Below are 19,711 nucleotides of genomic sequence, written 5' to 3'. Positions count from 1 at the left end.
CATAAAACTTAAATGCAATTAAAATCTTTAAATTCGATGTTGAATAGTGATATTTTGAGTGACACATTTTAAATACAGTAACTATAAATAAAATAAACCACTCAAATAATTTATTGCCACGATATTTTGCCTTTAATTTCAATGAATGAAAGTGGCTTGCTGAAAATTTAATGCAAATAAACATTTTTTTTGGTTTCATTTTTATTATTATTTTTTTTTTGGTTTCATTTTTATTATTATTTTTTTTAATGCTACAAACGGTAGCCAACGTGGAAGCGATATGAAGGTAGGTGTATTTTATTGCTGTGTCGTATTTATTTATTTCACAAACTAATAATTTCATAAAACTTAATTGCAATTAAAATCTTTAAATGCGGTATTGAAAAGTAATATTTTGAGTGACACATTTTAAATACAGTAACTATAAATAAAATAAACCACTCAAATAATTTATTGCCACGAAATTTTGCCTTTAATTTCAATGAATGAAAGTGGCTTGCTCAAAATTTAATGCAAATAAACATTTTTTTTGGTTTCATTTTTATTATTATTTTTTTTTGGTTTCATTTTGATTATTATTTTTTTTAATGCTACAAACGGTAGCCAACGTGGAAGCGATATGAAGGTAGGTGTATTTTATTGCTGTGTCGTATTTATTTATTTCACAAACCAATAATTTCATAAAACTTAATTGCAATTAAAATCTTTAAATGCGGTATTGAAAAGTAATATTTTGAGTGACACATTTTAAATACAGTAACTATAAATAAAATAAACCACTCAAATAATTTATTGCCACGAAATTTTGCCTTTAATTTCAATGAATGAAAGTGGCTTGCTCAAAATTTAATGCAAATAAACATTTTTTTTGGTTTCATTTTTATTATTATTTTTTTTTTGGTTTCATTTTTATTATTATTTTTTTTAATGCTACAAACGGTAGCCAACGTAGAAGCGATATGAAGGTAGGTGTATTTTATTGCTGTGTCGTATTTATTTATTTCACAAACTAATAATTTCATAAAACTCAAATTTGTGAAATTTGTGACGTTTGTGAAATTTTTACTTGTCAGCCGCGCATCGGCACCACGTTTTTCTTCAATAATCTGAAATTTTAAATCCGCCAATAGGATTTCTTTTTCCCGTAAAACACTAAGGCCATCTATCCGCATCATCAGTAAAACCTAATTCAGTGAGGGCTCGATTTGGCTATATCAGTTCGGGATGCCTGTCCATGTCAAACTTTTTATTTATTACGGTCCTGCATTATGCTCATGCGCACTCATCGAGCATCCTTCGATCAGCTGAAAAAGTAAGGTTAAAACCTTCCTAACCACTAAAAAAAAATACTTATAGACCTCTCAATTCAGTTTAAACGAAAGTATGCAAAAAAGTGATTACTATAGTGCCGTTAGTGATATGGATTACCCCAAACGCGACACACAAACGACAAATTACAACAAAGTTTGACAGGTGACGTATACAACATAAAAAAAGTAGCGAAAGAGCATGTGCACACTTTCCTTCATTCCTTCGAGATCTCCTAGATGATCTCATCGTCAAGCTTTAAAAATTCGTGTTCCCACTCCTAAAACGTTCCATTCTTCTTATCATTCAGTTTCGGTGCAAATATTGTACGAGGTGTTCGTTTTAGAAGCTCAATTAGGGCGTTCCTTCGCCATCATGTCGACAGCCCTGTTAGCCGCAATCGCTGTTATCCTGTGTATCCTGTTCAGGATACTCAACGTCAACAGCCAACCACAAAAGCCAGTGATATGGTGCGGTGATAAGAACTTTCTGGAAACCATCCTCAAAATCTCACCCCTCATCCAAGAACCGTAAGTAGGGGTGGTCGTGTTTCGCGCGAAGTTTCTCGAATTTTTGACAGGGGCCAAGGTTCCTGATCGATTTTCAGGCCAATGTTATTAAATTGTATGCGAAAATGCGGCGGCAAGGTTGTCGGAATTATTTGGGTTGCGGAACAGAACTTGCTTTCAAATCATATAGTGAAAGCCTTTTTTATGTTAATTAGTGAGTTTCATCCAAAGTAGCGCAGGAATTGGCGAAAAACATTGTTATGAATTATGCAATGAAGGAACGCTGCTTCAGTTAGATTTTATTGATGACGAATCGAAATAATTGCTCCAATTTTCAGCCCACACGGCTCTATTTACGTGTGAGAGTGTTTAATTAAAAATTCATTGATCACAATCTATTTTTACGAAAACATGAGATGGGAGCGTGACCGGCGTTCGGAGAATTTTTCAACTGATAAAACATTTGGAATGGCAAACATTTAGGTCTATTATCTGACATAATTTGATGATTCAGTGTCTAATCAATGAGCATAATGGAAAATTATTTTGTTTTTGGTGTTTTGCAATTATTATCAGGTATCACAAGCTTGATATTACAACAGATTACACTTCCTGATATAATGAAATTTTCCTTCCCTTTCCTACTTTACTGAATATTTTTGTACATTTAGCCAAGCATTTTAAAAATTGAATTTATGTGATGAAAATTCCAAAAATGTATCTAACATTTTTTGTGGTAATAACTTTTTCTATTGTAGTATATTGCCAGTTAATGGATTTTAATAGTCTTGTCATAAATTTTATCGGAAGCTTGTATGTTGGATTGTTTTGAGAATAATAATACCTCTGGAGAAATTTAATCATATTCACTTTCTTGTCGTCTTATTTAATATTAATTACTTGTTTAATTTTTTCTTGAAGAAAAAAAAATACATGAATGGCTCCAAATTACTGCCAACCTTATCATAATCATGTAAGAAAGTGTACAAGAGGAGAAAGGTTCAGATAGCTGATGAAGTAATGATGACTAATTAGAAGTTCCAAAAAATTATTTATTTAAATAATGTGATCACATTAAAAAATAATAATCACTTAAATAATGTGTTAATTAGAATATAATTTTGTTGTGCTGTTCAGTTCTTAATTTAAATGATTATCCTCTCTGATTTTAAATCCACAACAAAAAAACTCTTTTGTCGCAAAATGCATTAAATTTTAACATAAAACGAGTCGTATATTTTAACGGAAATTTTACCTAGTACTAAAATTTACCTAGTCGTTATTCCTTGTAACAAGATAGAAAGTGTGTAACAGATGAATGAAAAGTATGAAATAAGCGTTTTTTGTGTAAATTATTTTTTTAATTCTTGTATTTTTTTAATGGCGACTTACTATGGCGATTTTTTTTGGCTAATACTCTATAACTGAATAAATACTGTTATTATTACTGCATATGAAAAGTTCAGAAACGAATCAGTGTAAATTAAATAATAAAAAAATGATTTAATTAAGCATTTTTAAAATCTGGTCTATAAAAATATAGTAAAACTTCCAAAGGTGTAAAACAGAATTGTTATTGAAGGTTTTAGATTGATTGACTTTCGAAAAAGTAGTGTAGTCACAAAGTTACTTGATGAAAAGTGACTTAAGGTGATTGGTTTTTGAACCCTTCATATGTTATTATTACTTTTCTCTTGTGTGTCATTCACATAATCTTTCTCTGAATTAGTGTATTCTTTCGACTTCTTTTACTTTGTGTAATTAATTTAAATTTTATTCGCATATTAGTGTACCCTTTTACATTGCTTTCAACTTACAACAACCTTCGGTCACTGTACGCTTGTTGATTAGCACTACGGTATTAAAAGGAAAAAAAATACTTCTCAGAGGAATATTTTGTAATTTTTTTACTTAAATTATTAACCACAAATCTTAATAAAGTCGGATAAAGGCAGAAAATAAATAAAAAACAAAAATCGTGATGCAGAACGACCTATCTACATAACATTGGCATTGAAACTCGTTGAATAAATTAATGACATCACACCATGAGTCAGAAACAAGTTTATTACCTAATAATCCAGATTTATGATAATGAATCACTGATAAAACTAAGAGATGTACTGTTATCATTTTGAAAATAATATTTTTAATGAAAAAATTAATTAGGATAAAGATTTGTTTTATCTATTTTTAATCTTTTTGTGTATTTTTCCATCTTATTATCTCATCGTACGCTTGAAATTTATAGATCATAAAATTGTTTCATTTATTAGATGGAGGAAAAAATTGTAAATTTATTTTACTTGACTTTTTAACGTTTCCAGATACATTCCGACGCGGCTATGGGGCTTCAGCGGCCATGTCCAGACCATCCTCCACAGCGTCATCGGCAGGGTAAAGTGCCCATGGCCGATAGGCGAACGAGTGTTTCTATCACTCGACGACGGGACCACATTAACTTACGACATGTACCAACCTCTAGATACAAATTTCCAAGGTGATATTACTCTATTTAAAACTCGATCAACATTTTATTGACACAATTACATTTTTTGTAACAGACGACGTATCGATCGCCATATGTCCAGGCATTGGAAATACCTCCGAGAGTGTTTACATACGCACTTTCGTTCATTGGGCTCAATGTCACGGCTACAGATGCGCTGTCTTGAACCACGTGGGGGCGTTGCAGAGCGTACCGGTCACGGCCCCACGCATATTTAGCTACGGTAAGGACAATATTGATTATGGCTCTAAGATTAAAAAACGATAAAAATACAAATTTAAACACTTTTTTATTCTAAAATGCAAATATTTTGATAGTTCACGTTTGTTTTTTAACAGTTGATACCAGTAGCGTATTTAGATCCACCAAACATTTATTGGATAATTTGGAAAATAAGGAAAAATTTACAAATTCATAATGGACAATTTTTATTCACAGTTGTACTTGAAAATTTGTAGCACTTAAACTCTTTGTAATACAAATCACTCTTCAAAACTTAAAATGGTACCAATCCTTTCACTTCAAATGATTTGTTAAACTACTGTATTAACTGCTTGAAAAATGTTAGACTTATTAGTGTAATATACACTGCTCTACAACAGTTACAGAAATCAATTTTTTTAACATCAAACAAATTCTATTGATTTTCGAGCATTGGAATCTAATAAAAATAAATCAGTAAATATGTATTCTTTAAATTTCATTTTTTTTATCAGTTGATTTCCTCTAAATTTCTGTAATATTCTTAATATATTTTTAAACTAAAAACTAGAAACAATATAAGGGTAAGACAAAAGGTAAAAAACTAACATTAAAATTAATTTAATGTCTACTATTAAATTTAACCTAAGCCCCAAAAAGATGAAATATAAGATTTTTATGAAATTAAAAGAATGAAAATGAATATCACAATTACTGCTAATTTTGCTGAAATTGCTGCACATAACATATACAACGGCAATTTCACAGCAACATTAGTATTACAATGGATACAATAAATTACCATGAGTTAACTAGGAACTAGAAAAATTATAGTATCCACCAAATTAATGCAATCTATCTTATTGTTCAGTAATTTATGTATGAATGCAATACTTAGGGTAACTCTCCTGATTCCTAAGAATTGACATTAAATATCCTTTAAAGTTTTAAAGGAATTTTTTTTTGGACAGATTCAATACGGTTTATATGTATAGCGTATAAAAGTGACCAAATGGTCGCACAGTATTCTAACTTGGTAAACACAAGGGCAAAAAATAAGACCTTTAGGACTTTTAAGTTGGTAAACTCTTCACAATGGAGTGTTATACTCAAAAGTAAAAGTTTTTGGAAATTGCAGATTCTGTAAGTAGACACAAAATGATGTCTAGTATATCGGTCTGAGTTATTTTAAATCGGTACTTTTTTAGTAATAAAAGAAAATTTGCGCTGTGACGTAAGCAATGTCTCGACTAATGATTCGTCAGTTTTTCGCTGCATACAATTTACGCTACGACCTACGTTTGGGCTGGTAAACGTCAAATACAAACGTCAAAACTGTGCGTTGTCGATTGTGACTGTGTTGTGTGCTAATATTTTGCAAGAGTTTGTGTTTTGGTAAAATGACTGCTCCTGCAGCACATCTGAAGTCGTATGTAAAACAACAGAGGCAGAAATAAATAAAAGACGTACGTCTTTCAAGCTTTCTTTGTTGGCAAGTTTTCTATCTCTAGTTCTGTGACTGGCTTTTTGAATCAGCCATTGCTGACGTCAGGCCAGGAATTTTCACCTTTTCAATTATTTTTCTCTAAAACGGTTGAGCTTTGGTTAAAATAAAAAAAATATGGGTCGCCTATTTTATTGTTGGCTATCCATATAAAAATTTTCATTTTTTAGTATAACACTCCATTACAATAAATAAATCCTAAAGTTTTAAACGAGCTGATAACACTATTTGTAATATGATTCACAAACAAAAGTTTGTTATCGAAGGTAATTCCTAAATTTTAAAATGTATCTGTTCTTCGTAAAGTGTGCTCATTAATTCATATGATAGCTATATCATATACTTTTTTTTAATTTGTGTAAGACCTAATAAGAAATTTAAAAATATTCTAGTTTAATCTATTAATTTCGCACCACTTGAGAATATTAATGTTACTCTGCAAGACTTGACACTCATTATCAGTCATTATTACTTTATAAAGTTTATTAAAATCATCAGCAAATAGAAGATTGTAACGAGTAGCTGTTGAAGTAATGTCATTTATAAATAAGTGAAAAAGTAACGGTTTCAGGTTTAAGTCTTGGGGCATTCTGGAAGTTGGTACGAAACTAGCAGATAAACAATTTTTATACCTTTAATCTTTAGAAGATACGAAGTAAAAAGATCGAGTAGCGAGCTGTTGAAACCTATGTGCCGTAATTTGTCTAATGGTGGATTTTATAATCGTCGAATAAAATTATCTTGGGGATAAATTTTGAAAAATATATTGTTGTAACAGTTGTAACCATAGCAATTATTTTACGAATAACTTATACAGGGTTTATCTGACGATTGTAAAATCCACCTTAAAAGTATAATATAGTCCATTTAGTTAAAGATTTTCTGAAAATCTGTATACACTATATGACATTGGTCATTTTCGTCACTTGCGGCTAGCCCCTGCCGGTCTACAAATGTTCGCTCAGTCGAAATGTTGCGAGCGAGGTCGGAACAGTACGAACGGAGACCATAACGGACTTCTCATTTCAGCTGGGCATATTGGAATAGTGGTTTTTATGGAAATATGTTGCGCGTGGCTGGGGCTTCGCCCCAGTTAACTAAAAGGAAACAAACCCCACGACCAATTAAACTCGAAAACGTGGAACTCGAAACGTGGAATAGTGTTTTTTTATGGAGCTAGGGTGGCGTACAGTTCATAAACATAAACACTATTCCACGTTTCGAGTTCCACGTTTTCGAGTTTAATTGGTCGTGGGGTTTGTTTCCTTTTAGTTAACTGGGGCGAAGCCCCAGCCACGCGCAACATATTTCCATAAAAACCACTATTCCAATATGCCCAGCTGAAATGAGAAGTCCGTTATGGTCTCCGTTCGTACTGTTCCGACCTCGCTCGCAACATTTCGACTGAGCGAACAGTTGTAGACCGGCAGGGGCTAGCCGCTAGTATTTTCGTCAAGTTACTCAGCAACAAATTCTCTAAAAATTAATTAAATAATAAAATCTTGTAGTCATCAAACCTACACTAGATTTTTTAATGTTTCTTTTATTTTCTGAAAATTACCCTGTTTTTATTCAAAAAGTTTAAGTTTATAAAAAAAGGTAGCCATTTTTACAATTTTTTTACGTTGTCGCTGACTTTTTTCAAAGACATTTTTCTGTATTGTGTACTACTCAGGTTTTTTCTATCATTACTCTTCGTGAATTTTCTATATTATGAATTGAAACTTTTTTAAACTTTTTAACCAAACAATTAATAACAAATCTGATCAATTGATTTTAAAAAATGCAACCCGTTTATTTACTAGCTATGTTCTATCAAAATAAAGATATTTTTGTACCCTGAGCTGTAGCCCATTTAGCCCATATGTAAATATACAACTGGTTGATACCGTTTACAACAAGGTGAGAAAAAATGGTGTGTACTTCTCAAATTAAAAAAAAAGATTCGTTTGGCATATTTTCCTTTACAATGATTAATTTGAAATGCATTTTTACGTTTGAAATCCTCATAAAGTAGGTCACAAATTAATTCACTTGACATGTCAATTGGGAGGTCGATGATTTTTATTTGTTTGAAACCAATTAAGCGAGCGTCTGTTTTAGAAATTTTTATTTAAATGAATGTGAAATCGAAAATATGAAATTTACTTTCAGGTAATACAAACGACTACCATGAAATGGTCTCAAGTCTGATTAGCAGACACCCAAACACCCGAATTGTTTGCGTAGGCTTTAGTCTAGGTGGTAATTTAGTAACCAAATATATGGGGGAACTGGATAGGGAGAGGCCTCTGCACATAATCGGCGGAATTTCGATATGTCAAGGCTACTGTGCTATCGAGTAAGTAGGAATAATTGAATTTGTCTGACGCAATTGTCGAGTTCATTAATCGCTTTATGTTTTAATTAGCACAAAAAATCGTGTAAACATGCTAAAATAAATAAACTAAGCCGACCTGAATTTCCACAGGGGAACAAAATGGTTACTCAACTGGCAAAATTTCCGTCGTTTCTATCTTTACATCATGACTGAAAACATGAAGAACATTATTTTAAAGCATCGCCAAGTCCTACTGTCTGAGGAAGTGAAGAATCGGTACAAGCTCAACGAGCACGAGATTATTTCCGCTGCGACTCTTCCCGAACTAGACGAAGCCTACACTAGAAAAGTTCACGAATTTAATTCGATCACCGAATTATATTCGTGGAGTTCTAGCATCAATTACCTCAATAACATAAACAAACCAATGATTTTTATTAATGCTAAAGACGATCCGATTGTTCCAGAGCCGCTGCTAGAGCCCATCAAGTCGATAACTTGTAAGTATGGCAATTATTTAACAGCTTTTGAATAATACATATAAAATTTTGAATTGCCACTAAGGATTTCAAGGTTTTTCATTATGTTGTTGCGACTGATTTTGGCACGATTTTGATGTGCGAATTTGTGTTTTTAGCTGAGAAAAACAATATGCTTTATTTGGAGTTGGCCCACGGCGGGCACTTGGGCTTTTACGAGGGCGGTTTGATCTACCCCAACCCTGTCACCTGGTTGGACCGCACACTTGTCGCACTGGTCGGAAGTCTGGCGCTCAATTATAACGATTCGATCATGAAGTCGGCCCAAATTTAGGCACCGTATGTGATTCTTTTATCGCCCACCAAATTATTGCATTTATGTGTGTGTGTTTAAACGTGTGGAATTGAATACACGGCGCATTTATTTATTGTATTTATTGTTAGATGAACGTGACTTAAATACAAAGTTGAAGCGATGGCTTGAATGTTTTATCTTTTGATAGTATTATTAGTTTATGTGACAGGTAGTGAGAGGAGGTTTGAGCGGGGCTCAATCTCGTTTTTGGCATTTTTGGTGCTCACGCACCGATCATTCTCACCTGTACTTAATGTGATACATAGGATAGTTTTACTTAATTACTGATATTTTTATAACTTTGTACATTGATTAACGGACACTTGTGATTTATTGAGCGGCTTTGTTTAAATTTGTTTTATCATTTTAATCAATTTAAAGTCTAAAAAATTGTATTTTTTAAATTTTATTAAACTACACCAAAAATGGAATTTTATCTGTAACAACTGTATTGTAATTTATGTAAAAAATGAATAAAACGTATTTCACAAAATATGGGCTTTTATTTCACTACGCCACTGGTAAGGTTTGAATTACAGTGTACTATAACTTACGAGACGAAACGAAATACAAAATCGCAGGATTTTCTCAAAAATAATCATAAATAAGTACGGCAGAGTAAAAATGATGAGGCATTGTCTCGGCGCCAAACTGTTTTAAATTAATTTAAATCTAACCAATTCACTAATAACTAAGAAGAAATACAGAAATCTTAAGCTTTGCACTCTTAACAGATTAAGAAAAACTCAGTACTAACATCTTCATAAGAAACATGCGAAAAAGTTATTTAAAATTTGCGCCCCGTACTATATTTTTCAAGACGCTTCAAATGCGATTAAATATACAAGAAAAATGTTAGCAAAAAAATGGTAAAGAACTAAATCTTCTTATGAGACCATATTGTTATTATCAACATTTTAGGCCTCTAAGACACACAAAGAAGCTGAAACGACGGATCTGTTTCATTTTACTGGTGGTCAAGTAGCGGAAAGATAATTTATGCCTAAACTGTAGAAGATTGAGGTGTTGCGGATATTTTTGTAGACAATTTAATTTTCTACGAATTTTTTCTTTGCATCAACGGTGCTCAAAGGATTAGCGCTTAGAGTTATCATTTTGAGTTCCAACTTACATTATTCGAACGTTGCGAGTATGGTTCAAGATACAAAAGTGTATGTAACAAAGTTGTAAAAAAATCAGTTTAGTACAAAAAAGTCTCCGATACTATCCTTATATTTTTAACTGTTTATGTATAAATTAACTTTCCAATACTTGACCACCGGCAAAATTAAAAAATCCGTCGCTTGAGCGTCTTTGCACGATTTTAAGGCCTAAATGGTTGAATATAGGATTATGGTCTTGCAGACTTTTGTGTTGGAAATTTAGTTCTCTACAACTTTCTTTGGAAAATTTTTCTTGCATCTGTAACCGTATTCGTAGAATTTTGAAAAATATGGGACAGGATGCAAATTGGTAAATGTTTAATATTTTTTTTATACAACCTTTTTTTACAACCATTTTCCCAAATCCATTGTTTTGAAAACTTAGACGGTAATGGAACAATTGCGGACTTTTAGACCAGTTAAATATTCCTTTAAATCGAAATGTTGTGGAAAAGCTCGCATTTTTGATGTAAGTTACTTTGGAGTATTTAGAAACGTTTAGTCAAAGAATGTTTTGTTTCAAGCTTCGAGAAGGGATTGAAAAAACAAAAATAAAGTGGTTTTTAAAGATTATAAAAAATCGGTCAGAGCTAACAAAAAAAAGTTTTAAATAAAAATTGTGAAACATTATAAAATTTTACATAAAAATGTTTTCTTTATTTTTTATACTATTCAAATTAACAGAATTTAAAGTGGTTAAGTGTTTTTATATTTAAAATTTTTTCATTATCAAAAAGACGTTTTGGTGAAATATTTACAAAAATTTAAAATTGCAGAAATTTTTCATTTACAATGTTTACATCCTTGTACCTTCGGACTGCACAAAGTTAGAAACTTTTTTGCAAAAGATTCCTCAGTAATTGCAGTTTTATGGATTTGCAAATTTGTACAGTTTGAATTTTACAGTATGTACGTACCAATTTTTGACAAATCGCTAAAATTCCTATTTGTGCCGATACAAATCTCTGTTTGAACAAATGCAATAAAATTATTACCTTTAGCGCTAGCGGTTCAGTTTAATTTTTTTACCTATAAAATATTTTTTTATTTTCAGTACAATGGACAATCAAAAATTCGTATTAATTTCATTTATACACTTTTTATTTAATAAAAAAATATTTTGCCATTTATTTTAATCAAGAATGTTTCTTGGAACTACATTTTCTTATAAAGGAACATTACAAATATTTAGAAACTTTTCAAGTCCAAATTTGCGGCTACAAACAGTATACATGTAAAACGTAGGTGCCAGCTCCAGCTCCCAGAGGGTCGAGAACATTAACGGAACTATCAAGGACGGAAACGTTTTATTAATTTGTACCTCGTTTCATACCCAAACCTTTTGATATCCGTAGTTTAAATTACCCGCTTTAATGTTGTGCACATGCGTTGTTAGGGGGCGCTACGTTTCCCGAAGCGTGTGACGCCATTTTTATTGTTGAAAAAAAATCCGCCGAAAATACAAAATTGAAAATCGTCTTTTTGCATAAATTCGTGTAAAATAACACAAATTCACACAACAATGAAGCGAACCCGCTCATTTAAAGAAGGTGACAAAGTGTTTGCTAAAATCAAAGGCTATCCAGCTTGGCCGGCAGTTGTAAGTTCTTGGGTTTGTTTTAATTTCATTGGTGCAAGTTCGTTGTAGATTTTAGCAAAAAGCGGTAAAAAATTCAATGTGCAGTTTTACGGAACTGGAGAGACGTAAGTAACTTTACTGTTTGTTTGCTAAATGGGGCTGTGACAGGATTGAAGTGTGGAGGTTTTAACTTCAATTTTTGTTAATTGGGGGCCCCTAAATTAGCAGGAACTTGCCGACAAGCTGCTATTGAGTCTTACAAGCTTGTGCGATATTTCCGTACAAAAATAAACAATGCATATTTTTAGGGGCTTTATTAAACCTGAAGACATATTCTACTATCTTAAGAATAAGGAACAGATGGTCAAAGGGTCGAAAAAGAAGGAGTTCAAAGACGCTGTTGAGCAGATTGAAAAGGCCATTGCTGAGGACGGAACAGATGGTGATGAGTCTGGTGTTGATGTAAGTCAATTTGGGGGTAATTTTTTTTTTGTTATGTATTGACAACAGGCAGGTGCCCCAGCTCCTAAAAGGAAGAGAAGTAACTCAGAGAAATCCTCAGATTCTGTTCCGTCGAAAGTTAGCAGTAATGCTAGAAACTCTGAAAGTGAAGGAGGTAGTTTTAAGGTTTATATCAATAGTAGCTTATTAAAAAATATTTTTAGAATCAAATATGAGTGAAAGTGCTGTAGACGGTCCTAACGAGTCTAGAATTGAATCTGAGAACAAGACATTCGGGAGTGCTGACGAAAATAATGCAGTGGACGAAGATTTGCCATTTTTGCCAAACATTAAAGTAGTTTCGGAGCTTAACTTAAAAAATTGGATTATTTATGTGAGTCAATTGGCACTTAAATACCTTTCATCACTGTAATTGCCCATTCAAATTGCAGGCAGATGCAGTTAAGGAAAAACCAGAGTTATACAAATGTAAGTTTTGTAGGATTTAATCATTGATTTGTTGTAATTATTCGGCTACAGCCCGCCCTGTTGACCAACGCCATTACTTCGAAAACCAAGTATTTCCGGTATTGCTCCCTTCCGGCAAATATGCAGGCCTTAAACTCCACAAGAAGTGGCCGCTGCACTTCGAAAATGAATACGAGTGTGCTATTTATGACAGTGATACAGCCTCCAGAGTGCTTCTCCTCAAAGATGCAGTGACTAGTGGCGAAATAACCCCAGAGAGCAATCCTGAATCGTTCCTCGATGATTTTGATCTCACTGAAACTGAAATAAAGCGAGATGCTGAAATGAAACTGATCAACAGCAAATACAAAAGGGTAGAGAGATTGAGAGCAGAGTCCAGCTTGGTTGAACTTGACGCAAAAATTAAGAATTGTCTCGGCTTAAATAAAGCCGAGCCAAAGAAAGCGTTGGAATTCTTGGATAGTTTACTTGAGATAAATATGGACGAAATTATGCTAAAGAAACACTCTCACGTTGTTGAGATGATCAGGAGGTTGAGAAAATACGTAGGAAATTTAGAAGAGTGGAATTTACCACCTGAGGAGCTTGAAACTTTCAACAACGACGCACAGAAAGTACGGACAAAGGCAGATGAGATTTATAAGAAATTCAAATCGGTTTGTAAATTACCGGCGGGGTCTGTTAACTTTTGGGACGGTTTCAATGACATTGTTAGGAAATTTAGGGAGGATTGCATCCATTTGAATAATAGGGAAGTTTTTGTTTTGTGTGCCGAGCCATGTAAGTTTGTTTTATTTAGAAATTTTCTTAGTTGTAATAAAATTACAGATTCGCGTCAAGCTATTATTGACCGACTTGAGCAGGAAGAAGAATTACAAGAGGCTGATATTCACCGTCCGGTTGATAGTGAAATTGAGAAAGTTGGTAAGGCATTAAGTGAATCATAGGATATTCAAATAACTCGCTTGTTCTAGCAGACGTTCAGTAGTGTTGCAAGTAATACATAAAGAAGAGTTTTTTAGTTTATTATTATTTTTTTTTTGTTAAAATATGTATGTTTAAACACTTTTCAATATAAAACATTATTTACGATCACGTCTACTTTCACTCCTGTCTCTCCTACTCCTTTCCCGCCTCTCTTTTATCTCCAAACTGATGGGTTTTTTGAAGGGTCGATCACGGCCACCGAACCGCAACTGTCCGGACTCCTTTTTCCCACCAAAGCCGCCTCCAAGTCGTCTCGGTCGCCACCCCTTTAATAACCTCTCACATTCAAAATCTACGAAAATTATGTTTCCATCAATATTCATTTTATTCGCTTTACAATACGCTTCCTCAGCGTCGAGCTCATTTTCGTATTCGATGAAAGCGTAGCCTTTGGGCATCCCTGTGACTATGTCTTTAACTAAACGAAATCGGCGCAAAGGGCCATATTTGGAAAAAATGTCCTTAATTGTGTCTTTTGTGGTTTTGAGACTAAGACGGCTGACGAAAATTGTGCACTCGGGACGGCCTTTAACGTGGCGGTTGGGGTGGTATTCGGAATTTAGGGCTCGGACGATGCCTTTGTCGTGGGGCTCCGTGTCGGTGCCGTCGATGGAACCAATTTTTATCGGGTCGTAATATTTGGCAAAACGGGACCATGAAGTGTCCGAAGAGTCCTAAATTATTTAAATAGAAATGAAATAAAGTTTGTTTATAACTTACGCTCATCGTCTTGTTTGAAAAAAATTAGGTTAAACAACTGTCACCTGTCAGAACCTTGCCATATGTGTCCGCATGAGTGTCTGGTCGAAATATTCAATTTTTTTTTAACAATAGTTTATTTTTACTTTGTACATGTACAAATTTCAAAATTGCAGCTAACGTAATGCCATCACTTGTTTGTGATAAGCTACGATTAGTTATTTTGTGTGTGGATCGCATAATTTTGGTTTCGAACTTAATAGCTTTCATGTGCCTTAGAAAAGAGTGTAGTGACGGAATCGTGACAGAATAATATAACCTCCAAATATAAAAACGTGTCTGGTTTTAATTTCTCCTAAAATGAAAAAGAAATCGACTGGAACTTTAGCTGATAAGATAGCAGGTATTTTGAATACCGCCCCTTCGAGTATTGACCCTGAAGATGAGGTTGATGACGCCACGGTTGCAAAAGTTGTGGAAGACGATGTTGAAGAAAACGAACAAGAAGATGAAATTTTGAGCAAATTTCGTCAAAAAAACATTGACCTGTTAGCTGATTTAGATGAGAAGTATGCCGGAAAAAAGACCAGTCGGAAGAATTTGAGGGATTCCGATTCAGAGGGTTTGTTACAAATGTTTGGTTTTAAAATTCTTGTGCTCAAAAGTTACTTTACAGACGCATCGCTGGGAAGTTTGGACGATAAGGAAGAAGAAGAAGAAGAAACTGAAACAAAAGGCAGTGCGAGCGAGAGCGAGGACGTGGAAGAAGAATCGTCTCAAGAAGACTCTGAAGGTCCAGAATCAAATGGTCTGCTTGGTTTCTTTTTTTTTGGCAGGACAAACGTTAAAATTTTATTTTTGCAGAAGATTTATCAGAAGATGATGGGGAGTTGTCGGAAAATGATAACACTGAAGAGAATTTCAAACACATTTCGGACACGAATGTTTCAAAACAAATTAAAAAAGGGCTTTGTGTGAGAAACCAAATGGCAATGTGGGAAAACCTCCTAGAAGTACGAATCCAACTCCAAAAATGTCTCTTGACTGCCAATAAAATGCCACAACCCGAGAAGTTTAAAGAAATCAAACAATCTGATCCCGATTTTTCCAATAAAGTTAATGAGACAAAAAACAAATTATGTGATGTCTTAGATAAACTACTATTGTTACAAAAATTGCTGTATAAACAGTATCCTGAAACAAAAAATTTGGATCAGACAAGCGCTCAAAGTGAAAAAGTTGAAGATCCTGATGATGAAGAAATTCCAAGTGATACAGATGTTGAAGAATCAGGCGGCGAAGAAGAAATTGTAAGCGATACTCCCAAGAAGAAACGAAAATTAGAATATTACGAAAGCGAAATTTTCGAAAAACACAAAAAATACAAAGATTACAGAAACAACATCATACAGAAATGGAACGACAAAACGCGCGTTGTGGTCAAAGGGGGCACCACTTCGCACTCAGTTCTAGACCAGATTGAATACAATTTGAGTAACAAAGATAAGCTTATCAAGAAAACGCAACTCAAGCGTTCCCAGTACTCCATCCTAGGTGAAGAAGAAACAGAAGATAGAAACAGTGAGGAGTACAATAGCGAGATTTTTGATGACGACGATTTCTACCATCAGCTTTTGCGCGAACTAATTGAAGTCAAGTCAGCCGACGTCAGCGATCCAGTGCAGTTAAGTCGCCAGTGGATTCAGTTACAGAATCTAAGGAGCAAAATGAAGCGAAAAATCGACACAAGAGCTACAAAGGGACGCAAAATACGATATGCTGTACACAGCAAACTGGTTAATTTTATGGCGCCCATTGATGGGAATTTATGGACAGATGACGCGAAAAATGAGTTGTATAGCTCGCTCTTTGGCAAAAATAAAACTGCATCTAATTTATAAAATAAATTGTTTTATAAATCCTTGTTTTTATTGAGTCATTACTCATTATCCCCCTTACATAAAGAGATTTTTTATAAAAAACACAACCTCCGACTCATTGTTTTGAAATAATTCTTATATTATAATGGGTGCAAGCTTGATAATAGCATTATACGCAGTCGTTGCACACTGCCTTTGTTCTTCGCTTTCGTAGTTCCACCTTTTACTTTAAAAATAATTGTTGGAATTTACCTTTTAAATTAACATAATTTTATAACTATAACATATGAGGTTTTTTTTTGTGTCTCATCCGTCATGTATTTCTTTTTCCTGCTCGTATTTGAAATTTTACATATGTCGCTCCCACTGAAGTTTGCAAATAGTTTGACTGATACAAAGCTCCTATAAAGGAAAAGTCACTTCCCTGATTCTGTTGATAAATTTTGAAAAAAAATCTAAAATTGGGGCAGTGTCCCGCACGTTAAAATGGAATGGCTAATAAGCTGCTTTTTCTTTTATTTCAAAAATTTATGAGACGACCGGTTGTGATAACAAGCAAGTGACAATCTGAAAAAAAATAAACGGCACATCATTAATAATTGTGCTTAAATAACCAATTACTGCAAAGGTGCGAACAAAAAGCTTTGTCTCTTATCTAATTCGTTTTTGTTAAGACTTTAGTTAATTTTTTTAAGTACCTATTGGCTTACATAACTACTCTACACAAATGATGTCTTATTTTAAAGCATTTTTTTGCATGGAATTTGTTAGCGCAGTCACCGATTTTTTTCAATTATTTCATTAATGATAAAGTTGTGTGATCTCTGTGAGTTCCCATTTTGCATTTTATATAAAGACGCGTTCTCACGGATCGATTTTAATTGTTCAGTTTAAGCTGATCAACAAAAATTGAATGAAAATCATCGTGAGAAACTTTATTTTAACTAAGTACACCAAGATTTTAAGAAAGTCGAATTCAGGTATTTTACTCGTTGTTTTACAGCCGTTGCAAGTAACGTTTATTTTATTACAGTTATTTACTTGACACATTCTTCTACTAGGAATGTAAGGGAGAAAATGTTTAAAAATGCTATCAGTGCTTTATTTAATTCATCATAAAAACTGAAATAATTGTGTTTTTTGAAAATTGTTTTGCTTCAATAATGAGTGTTAAAGAGAAAATGAAATACTTTTGGCCCTGTAGTAGTCTCTTAGAAATAAAGAGGTACTTATTTTAACTTGAAATTTTCTATCGTTTACTTGTAAAACTCTTAAAACGAATTAGCGGTACTGGCCTATGACATCGGCAATCTTTCTATTATGCGCTCGCTTCAATTCAGTGTCGTACATTCATATTAATTTGTTGATTTTTGTCGAGGATCACACACCACAAAAACGGACTCGTCTACTGAACATTCATTTTTATGCAAAATTTTCTGGTGAATTCGAATACGAAGTTAATCTTTTGATTTGGAACTGCCTTCATATTAAAAAAGACGTTTTTGAGGCACGTTTTGAAAAAATTGCAATAACTTGGTGAGTTTTCAAGATATCGAAATGATTCTTGCACCAAAAACATATTTAGTCTATTAGCTTCATTTCATCTCAGTTTTCTTTTGCCCAAACTAACACTTGTGTCTGTTCGTTAGAATCCACATTAATTGAGGAATCTTTTGCAAAAAAATAAGTTTCTAGCTTTATACAGAAGGAAGACATGACGATATAAACACCAATTTTAAGTTTTTCAAAAATTTTCACAAAAGCGTCTTTTTTATGATGAAGATATAACTTTGGATTTGAAATCAGCAGAAATTTCTGCATAAGAACCAGTTTAAAAAAAACATGTGTCCTCCAACCTAGACGGACAAATAAATTATTAATTATTGCGCGCTACTGATGGACCCAGTTAACAAAGAATACACAAAAAGGACATAAAATATGTAACGGCGACAGATAACTTGTGGACACTTATCTTGGAAAGACAAGATGACTTAAGATGATTTTCATTCAAGTTTGGTGGATCAACTTTAATGGAACAAATAATATCGATCCGTGGGGACGCGCTTTAACAATGTTCCAGAACATTTGATAAATCATATTCGACTATACCTAATTGAAGTTTGAAGTTTTAATTCGCAATCATTTATGCTCCACAAAGCATTGTTTTCGGGCTGCTACAAATATTTGTTGTGGCCGAATCCGAATACCTACTTTGTACTTATTATGAAACCTTGCTTTTCCGTTTATTGAAATTACACATGCTTTAAACAACACAACTTTATACCCGCTATTCAGTGTAATAATTTAAGCTAAAGCTAATAAAAGGACAAACAGTGAGTTGAAGGGATTATATTGCACTTTATGATTGAGTGAAATGTCCGCAAAACTTTGCTGCAACATACGGGTAATTGATCGTTATTCAATACATATGCACATATCAAATCACGAAGTTTGCGGATGAGGATAAACTTTCTCGCTTTATGCCGCAATAATTAAAAATTTCCTTTACAAGTAATTATCCAGAAATATTTTTATATATTGTATAGAACGATATGCATGAATTACACTTTACAATACAGGGTGAGTCTGCTAAAAGTATATTTTTACTTTACTTTAAAAATTAATAATCGGACAGAATTCAGCGTTTGTTGTTAAACACTTTGTATTTTTCTGTTTGTAGTAGATTTTTCAGTTTTTTATTTCTTATTATTGGCATTAATTAATTAATTAATTAATATTAAGTAGCCGTAAACATTGTTATTTCGTGTAATATCATGAATTCATGATCATCTAAGAACAAGCAAAAAATATGTATAAAAATGTCGCTAACCCCAAAAAATAATTAAGTAAAAATTAATTTTGTGCTAGCAAAAATTTTACTTGAATCGTTAGAATAACACAAAAAATCATTACAAAATAAAATTTCATATTTTTTAATTTATTGATTTTAATATTCTCATAATGATACAATTTATTTTAAATTATAAGGAAAGGTAGAAAAATTCACATACCTACATAGAGAAAAACATTAATTATTTAATAGCTAAATTCGGTGTAACTATTAGTTTTTGAGATATAGTGAAAGACACTTTTAGCAGACTCTCCCCGTTTTATTTAACATTTTATAATGTTTATAAAATCATCTTATTTATCGATTTTCATAGATTTCTTCACATCGTTTCACAGGTTAGAAGCGTATGTTGGTGCCCAATTTGCGAGTATGTACATTCTACTGGATTTGCTAGAAACTCCTATTCACACCGAGTTTAAAGTGCAGAAAATCCTGCT

At 33.0% G+C, this 19,711-nt stretch overlaps 4 protein-coding genes across 5 annotated transcripts; 3 read left to right on the top strand and 1 right to left on the bottom strand.

Annotated features, from left to right (window-relative positions):
• The first annotated feature begins 1,312 nt into the window (after positions 1 to 1,312).
• Hydr2 (alpha/beta hydrolase2) lies at positions 1,313 to 9,678 on the top strand. Its single transcript, XM_064355502.1, has 7 exons — positions 1,313 to 1,473; positions 1,655 to 1,838; positions 4,145 to 4,317; positions 4,382 to 4,549; positions 8,186 to 8,372; positions 8,502 to 8,851; positions 8,989 to 9,678. Exons 2-7 carry the CDS (start codon positions 1,684 to 1,686, stop codon positions 9,162 to 9,164), a joined length of 1,209 nt encoding a protein of 402 aa, XP_064211572.1. The 5' UTR covers positions 1,313 to 1,473; positions 1,655 to 1,683; the 3' UTR covers positions 9,165 to 9,678.
• A 2,056-nt stretch (positions 9,679 to 11,734) lies between these two features.
• Positions 11,735 to 13,949, top strand: Jasper (JIL-1 anchoring and stabilizing protein). 2 transcript variants are annotated; one of them, XM_961382.4, is made up of 9 exons: positions 11,735 to 11,948; positions 11,997 to 12,052; positions 12,236 to 12,389; positions 12,438 to 12,543; positions 12,593 to 12,762; positions 12,821 to 12,857; positions 12,909 to 13,637; positions 13,686 to 13,781; positions 13,835 to 13,949. In XM_961382.4, exons 1-9 carry the CDS (start codon positions 11,871 to 11,873, stop codon positions 13,843 to 13,845), a joined length of 1,437 nt encoding a protein of 478 aa, XP_966475.2. In that variant the 5' UTR covers positions 11,735 to 11,870; the 3' UTR covers positions 13,846 to 13,949. The 2 variants fall into 2 exon arrangements, with proteins under 2 accessions (XP_966475.2, XP_008195560.1); XM_008197338.3 differs by having other exon boundaries at positions 13,832 to 13,949.
• On the bottom strand, positions 13,867 to 14,703 carry LOC655003 (U11/U12 small nuclear ribonucleoprotein 35 kDa protein). Its single transcript, XM_961472.5, has 2 exons — positions 14,565 to 14,703; positions 13,867 to 14,518 (listed from the first exon to the last, which is right to left on the bottom strand). Exons 1-2 carry the CDS (start codon positions 14,568 to 14,570, stop codon positions 13,940 to 13,942), a joined length of 585 nt encoding a protein of 194 aa, XP_966565.1. The 5' UTR covers positions 14,571 to 14,703; the 3' UTR covers positions 13,867 to 13,939.
• A 200-nt stretch (positions 14,704 to 14,903) lies between these two features.
• LOC655070 (protein AATF) lies at positions 14,904 to 16,462 on the top strand. Its single transcript, XM_008197340.3, has 3 exons — positions 14,904 to 15,165; positions 15,220 to 15,351; positions 15,408 to 16,462. The coding sequence occupies exons 1-3, from the start codon at positions 14,904 to 14,906 to the stop codon at positions 16,442 to 16,444; spliced, it is 1,431 nt and encodes a 476-aa protein (XP_008195562.1). The 3' UTR covers positions 16,445 to 16,462.
• Positions 16,463 to 19,711: the final 3,249 nt, after the last annotated feature.

This window comes from Tribolium castaneum, chromosome 3, assembly GCF_031307605.1.
Source record: "Tribolium castaneum strain GA2 chromosome 3, icTriCast1.1, whole genome shotgun sequence".
NCBI lineage: Eukaryota > Metazoa > Arthropoda > Insecta > Coleoptera > Tenebrionidae > Tribolium > Tribolium castaneum.
This window is presented reverse-complemented; position numbering and strand designations above follow the sequence as displayed.

Excerpts from the sequence above, each read along its gene's own strand:
- Jasper (XM_008197338.3), top strand. The coding sequence starts at position 11,871 with ATGAAGCGAACCCGCTCATTTAAAGAAGGTGACAAAGTGTTTGCTAAA. Across the intron at positions 12,763-12,820 it reads TAAAAAATTGGATTATTTAT|GCAGATGCAGTTAAGGAAAA; the intron begins GTGAGTCAATTG and ends TTCAAATTGCAG. Across the intron at positions 12,858-12,908 it reads AAAACCAGAGTTATACAAAT|CCCGCCCTGTTGACCAACGC; the intron begins GTAAGTTTTGTA and ends ATTCGGCTACAG.
- Hydr2 (XM_064355502.1), top strand. The coding sequence starts at position 1,684 with ATGTCGACAGCCCTGTTAGCCGCAATCGCTGTTATCCTGTGTATCCTG. Across the intron at positions 1,839-4,144 it reads TCACCCCTCATCCAAGAACC|ATACATTCCGACGCGGCTAT; the intron begins GTAAGTAGGGGT and ends TAACGTTTCCAG. Across the intron at positions 4,318-4,381 it reads TCTAGATACAAATTTCCAAG|ACGACGTATCGATCGCCATA; the intron begins GTGATATTACTC and ends TTTTTGTAACAG.
- LOC655070 (XM_008197340.3), top strand. The coding sequence starts at position 14,904 with ATGAAAAAGAAATCGACTGGAACTTTAGCTGATAAGATAGCAGGTATT. Across the intron at positions 15,166-15,219 it reads GAGGGATTCCGATTCAGAGG|ACGCATCGCTGGGAAGTTTG; the intron begins GTTTGTTACAAA and ends GTTACTTTACAG. Across the intron at positions 15,352-15,407 it reads TGAAGGTCCAGAATCAAATG|AAGATTTATCAGAAGATGAT; the intron begins GTCTGCTTGGTT and ends TTATTTTTGCAG.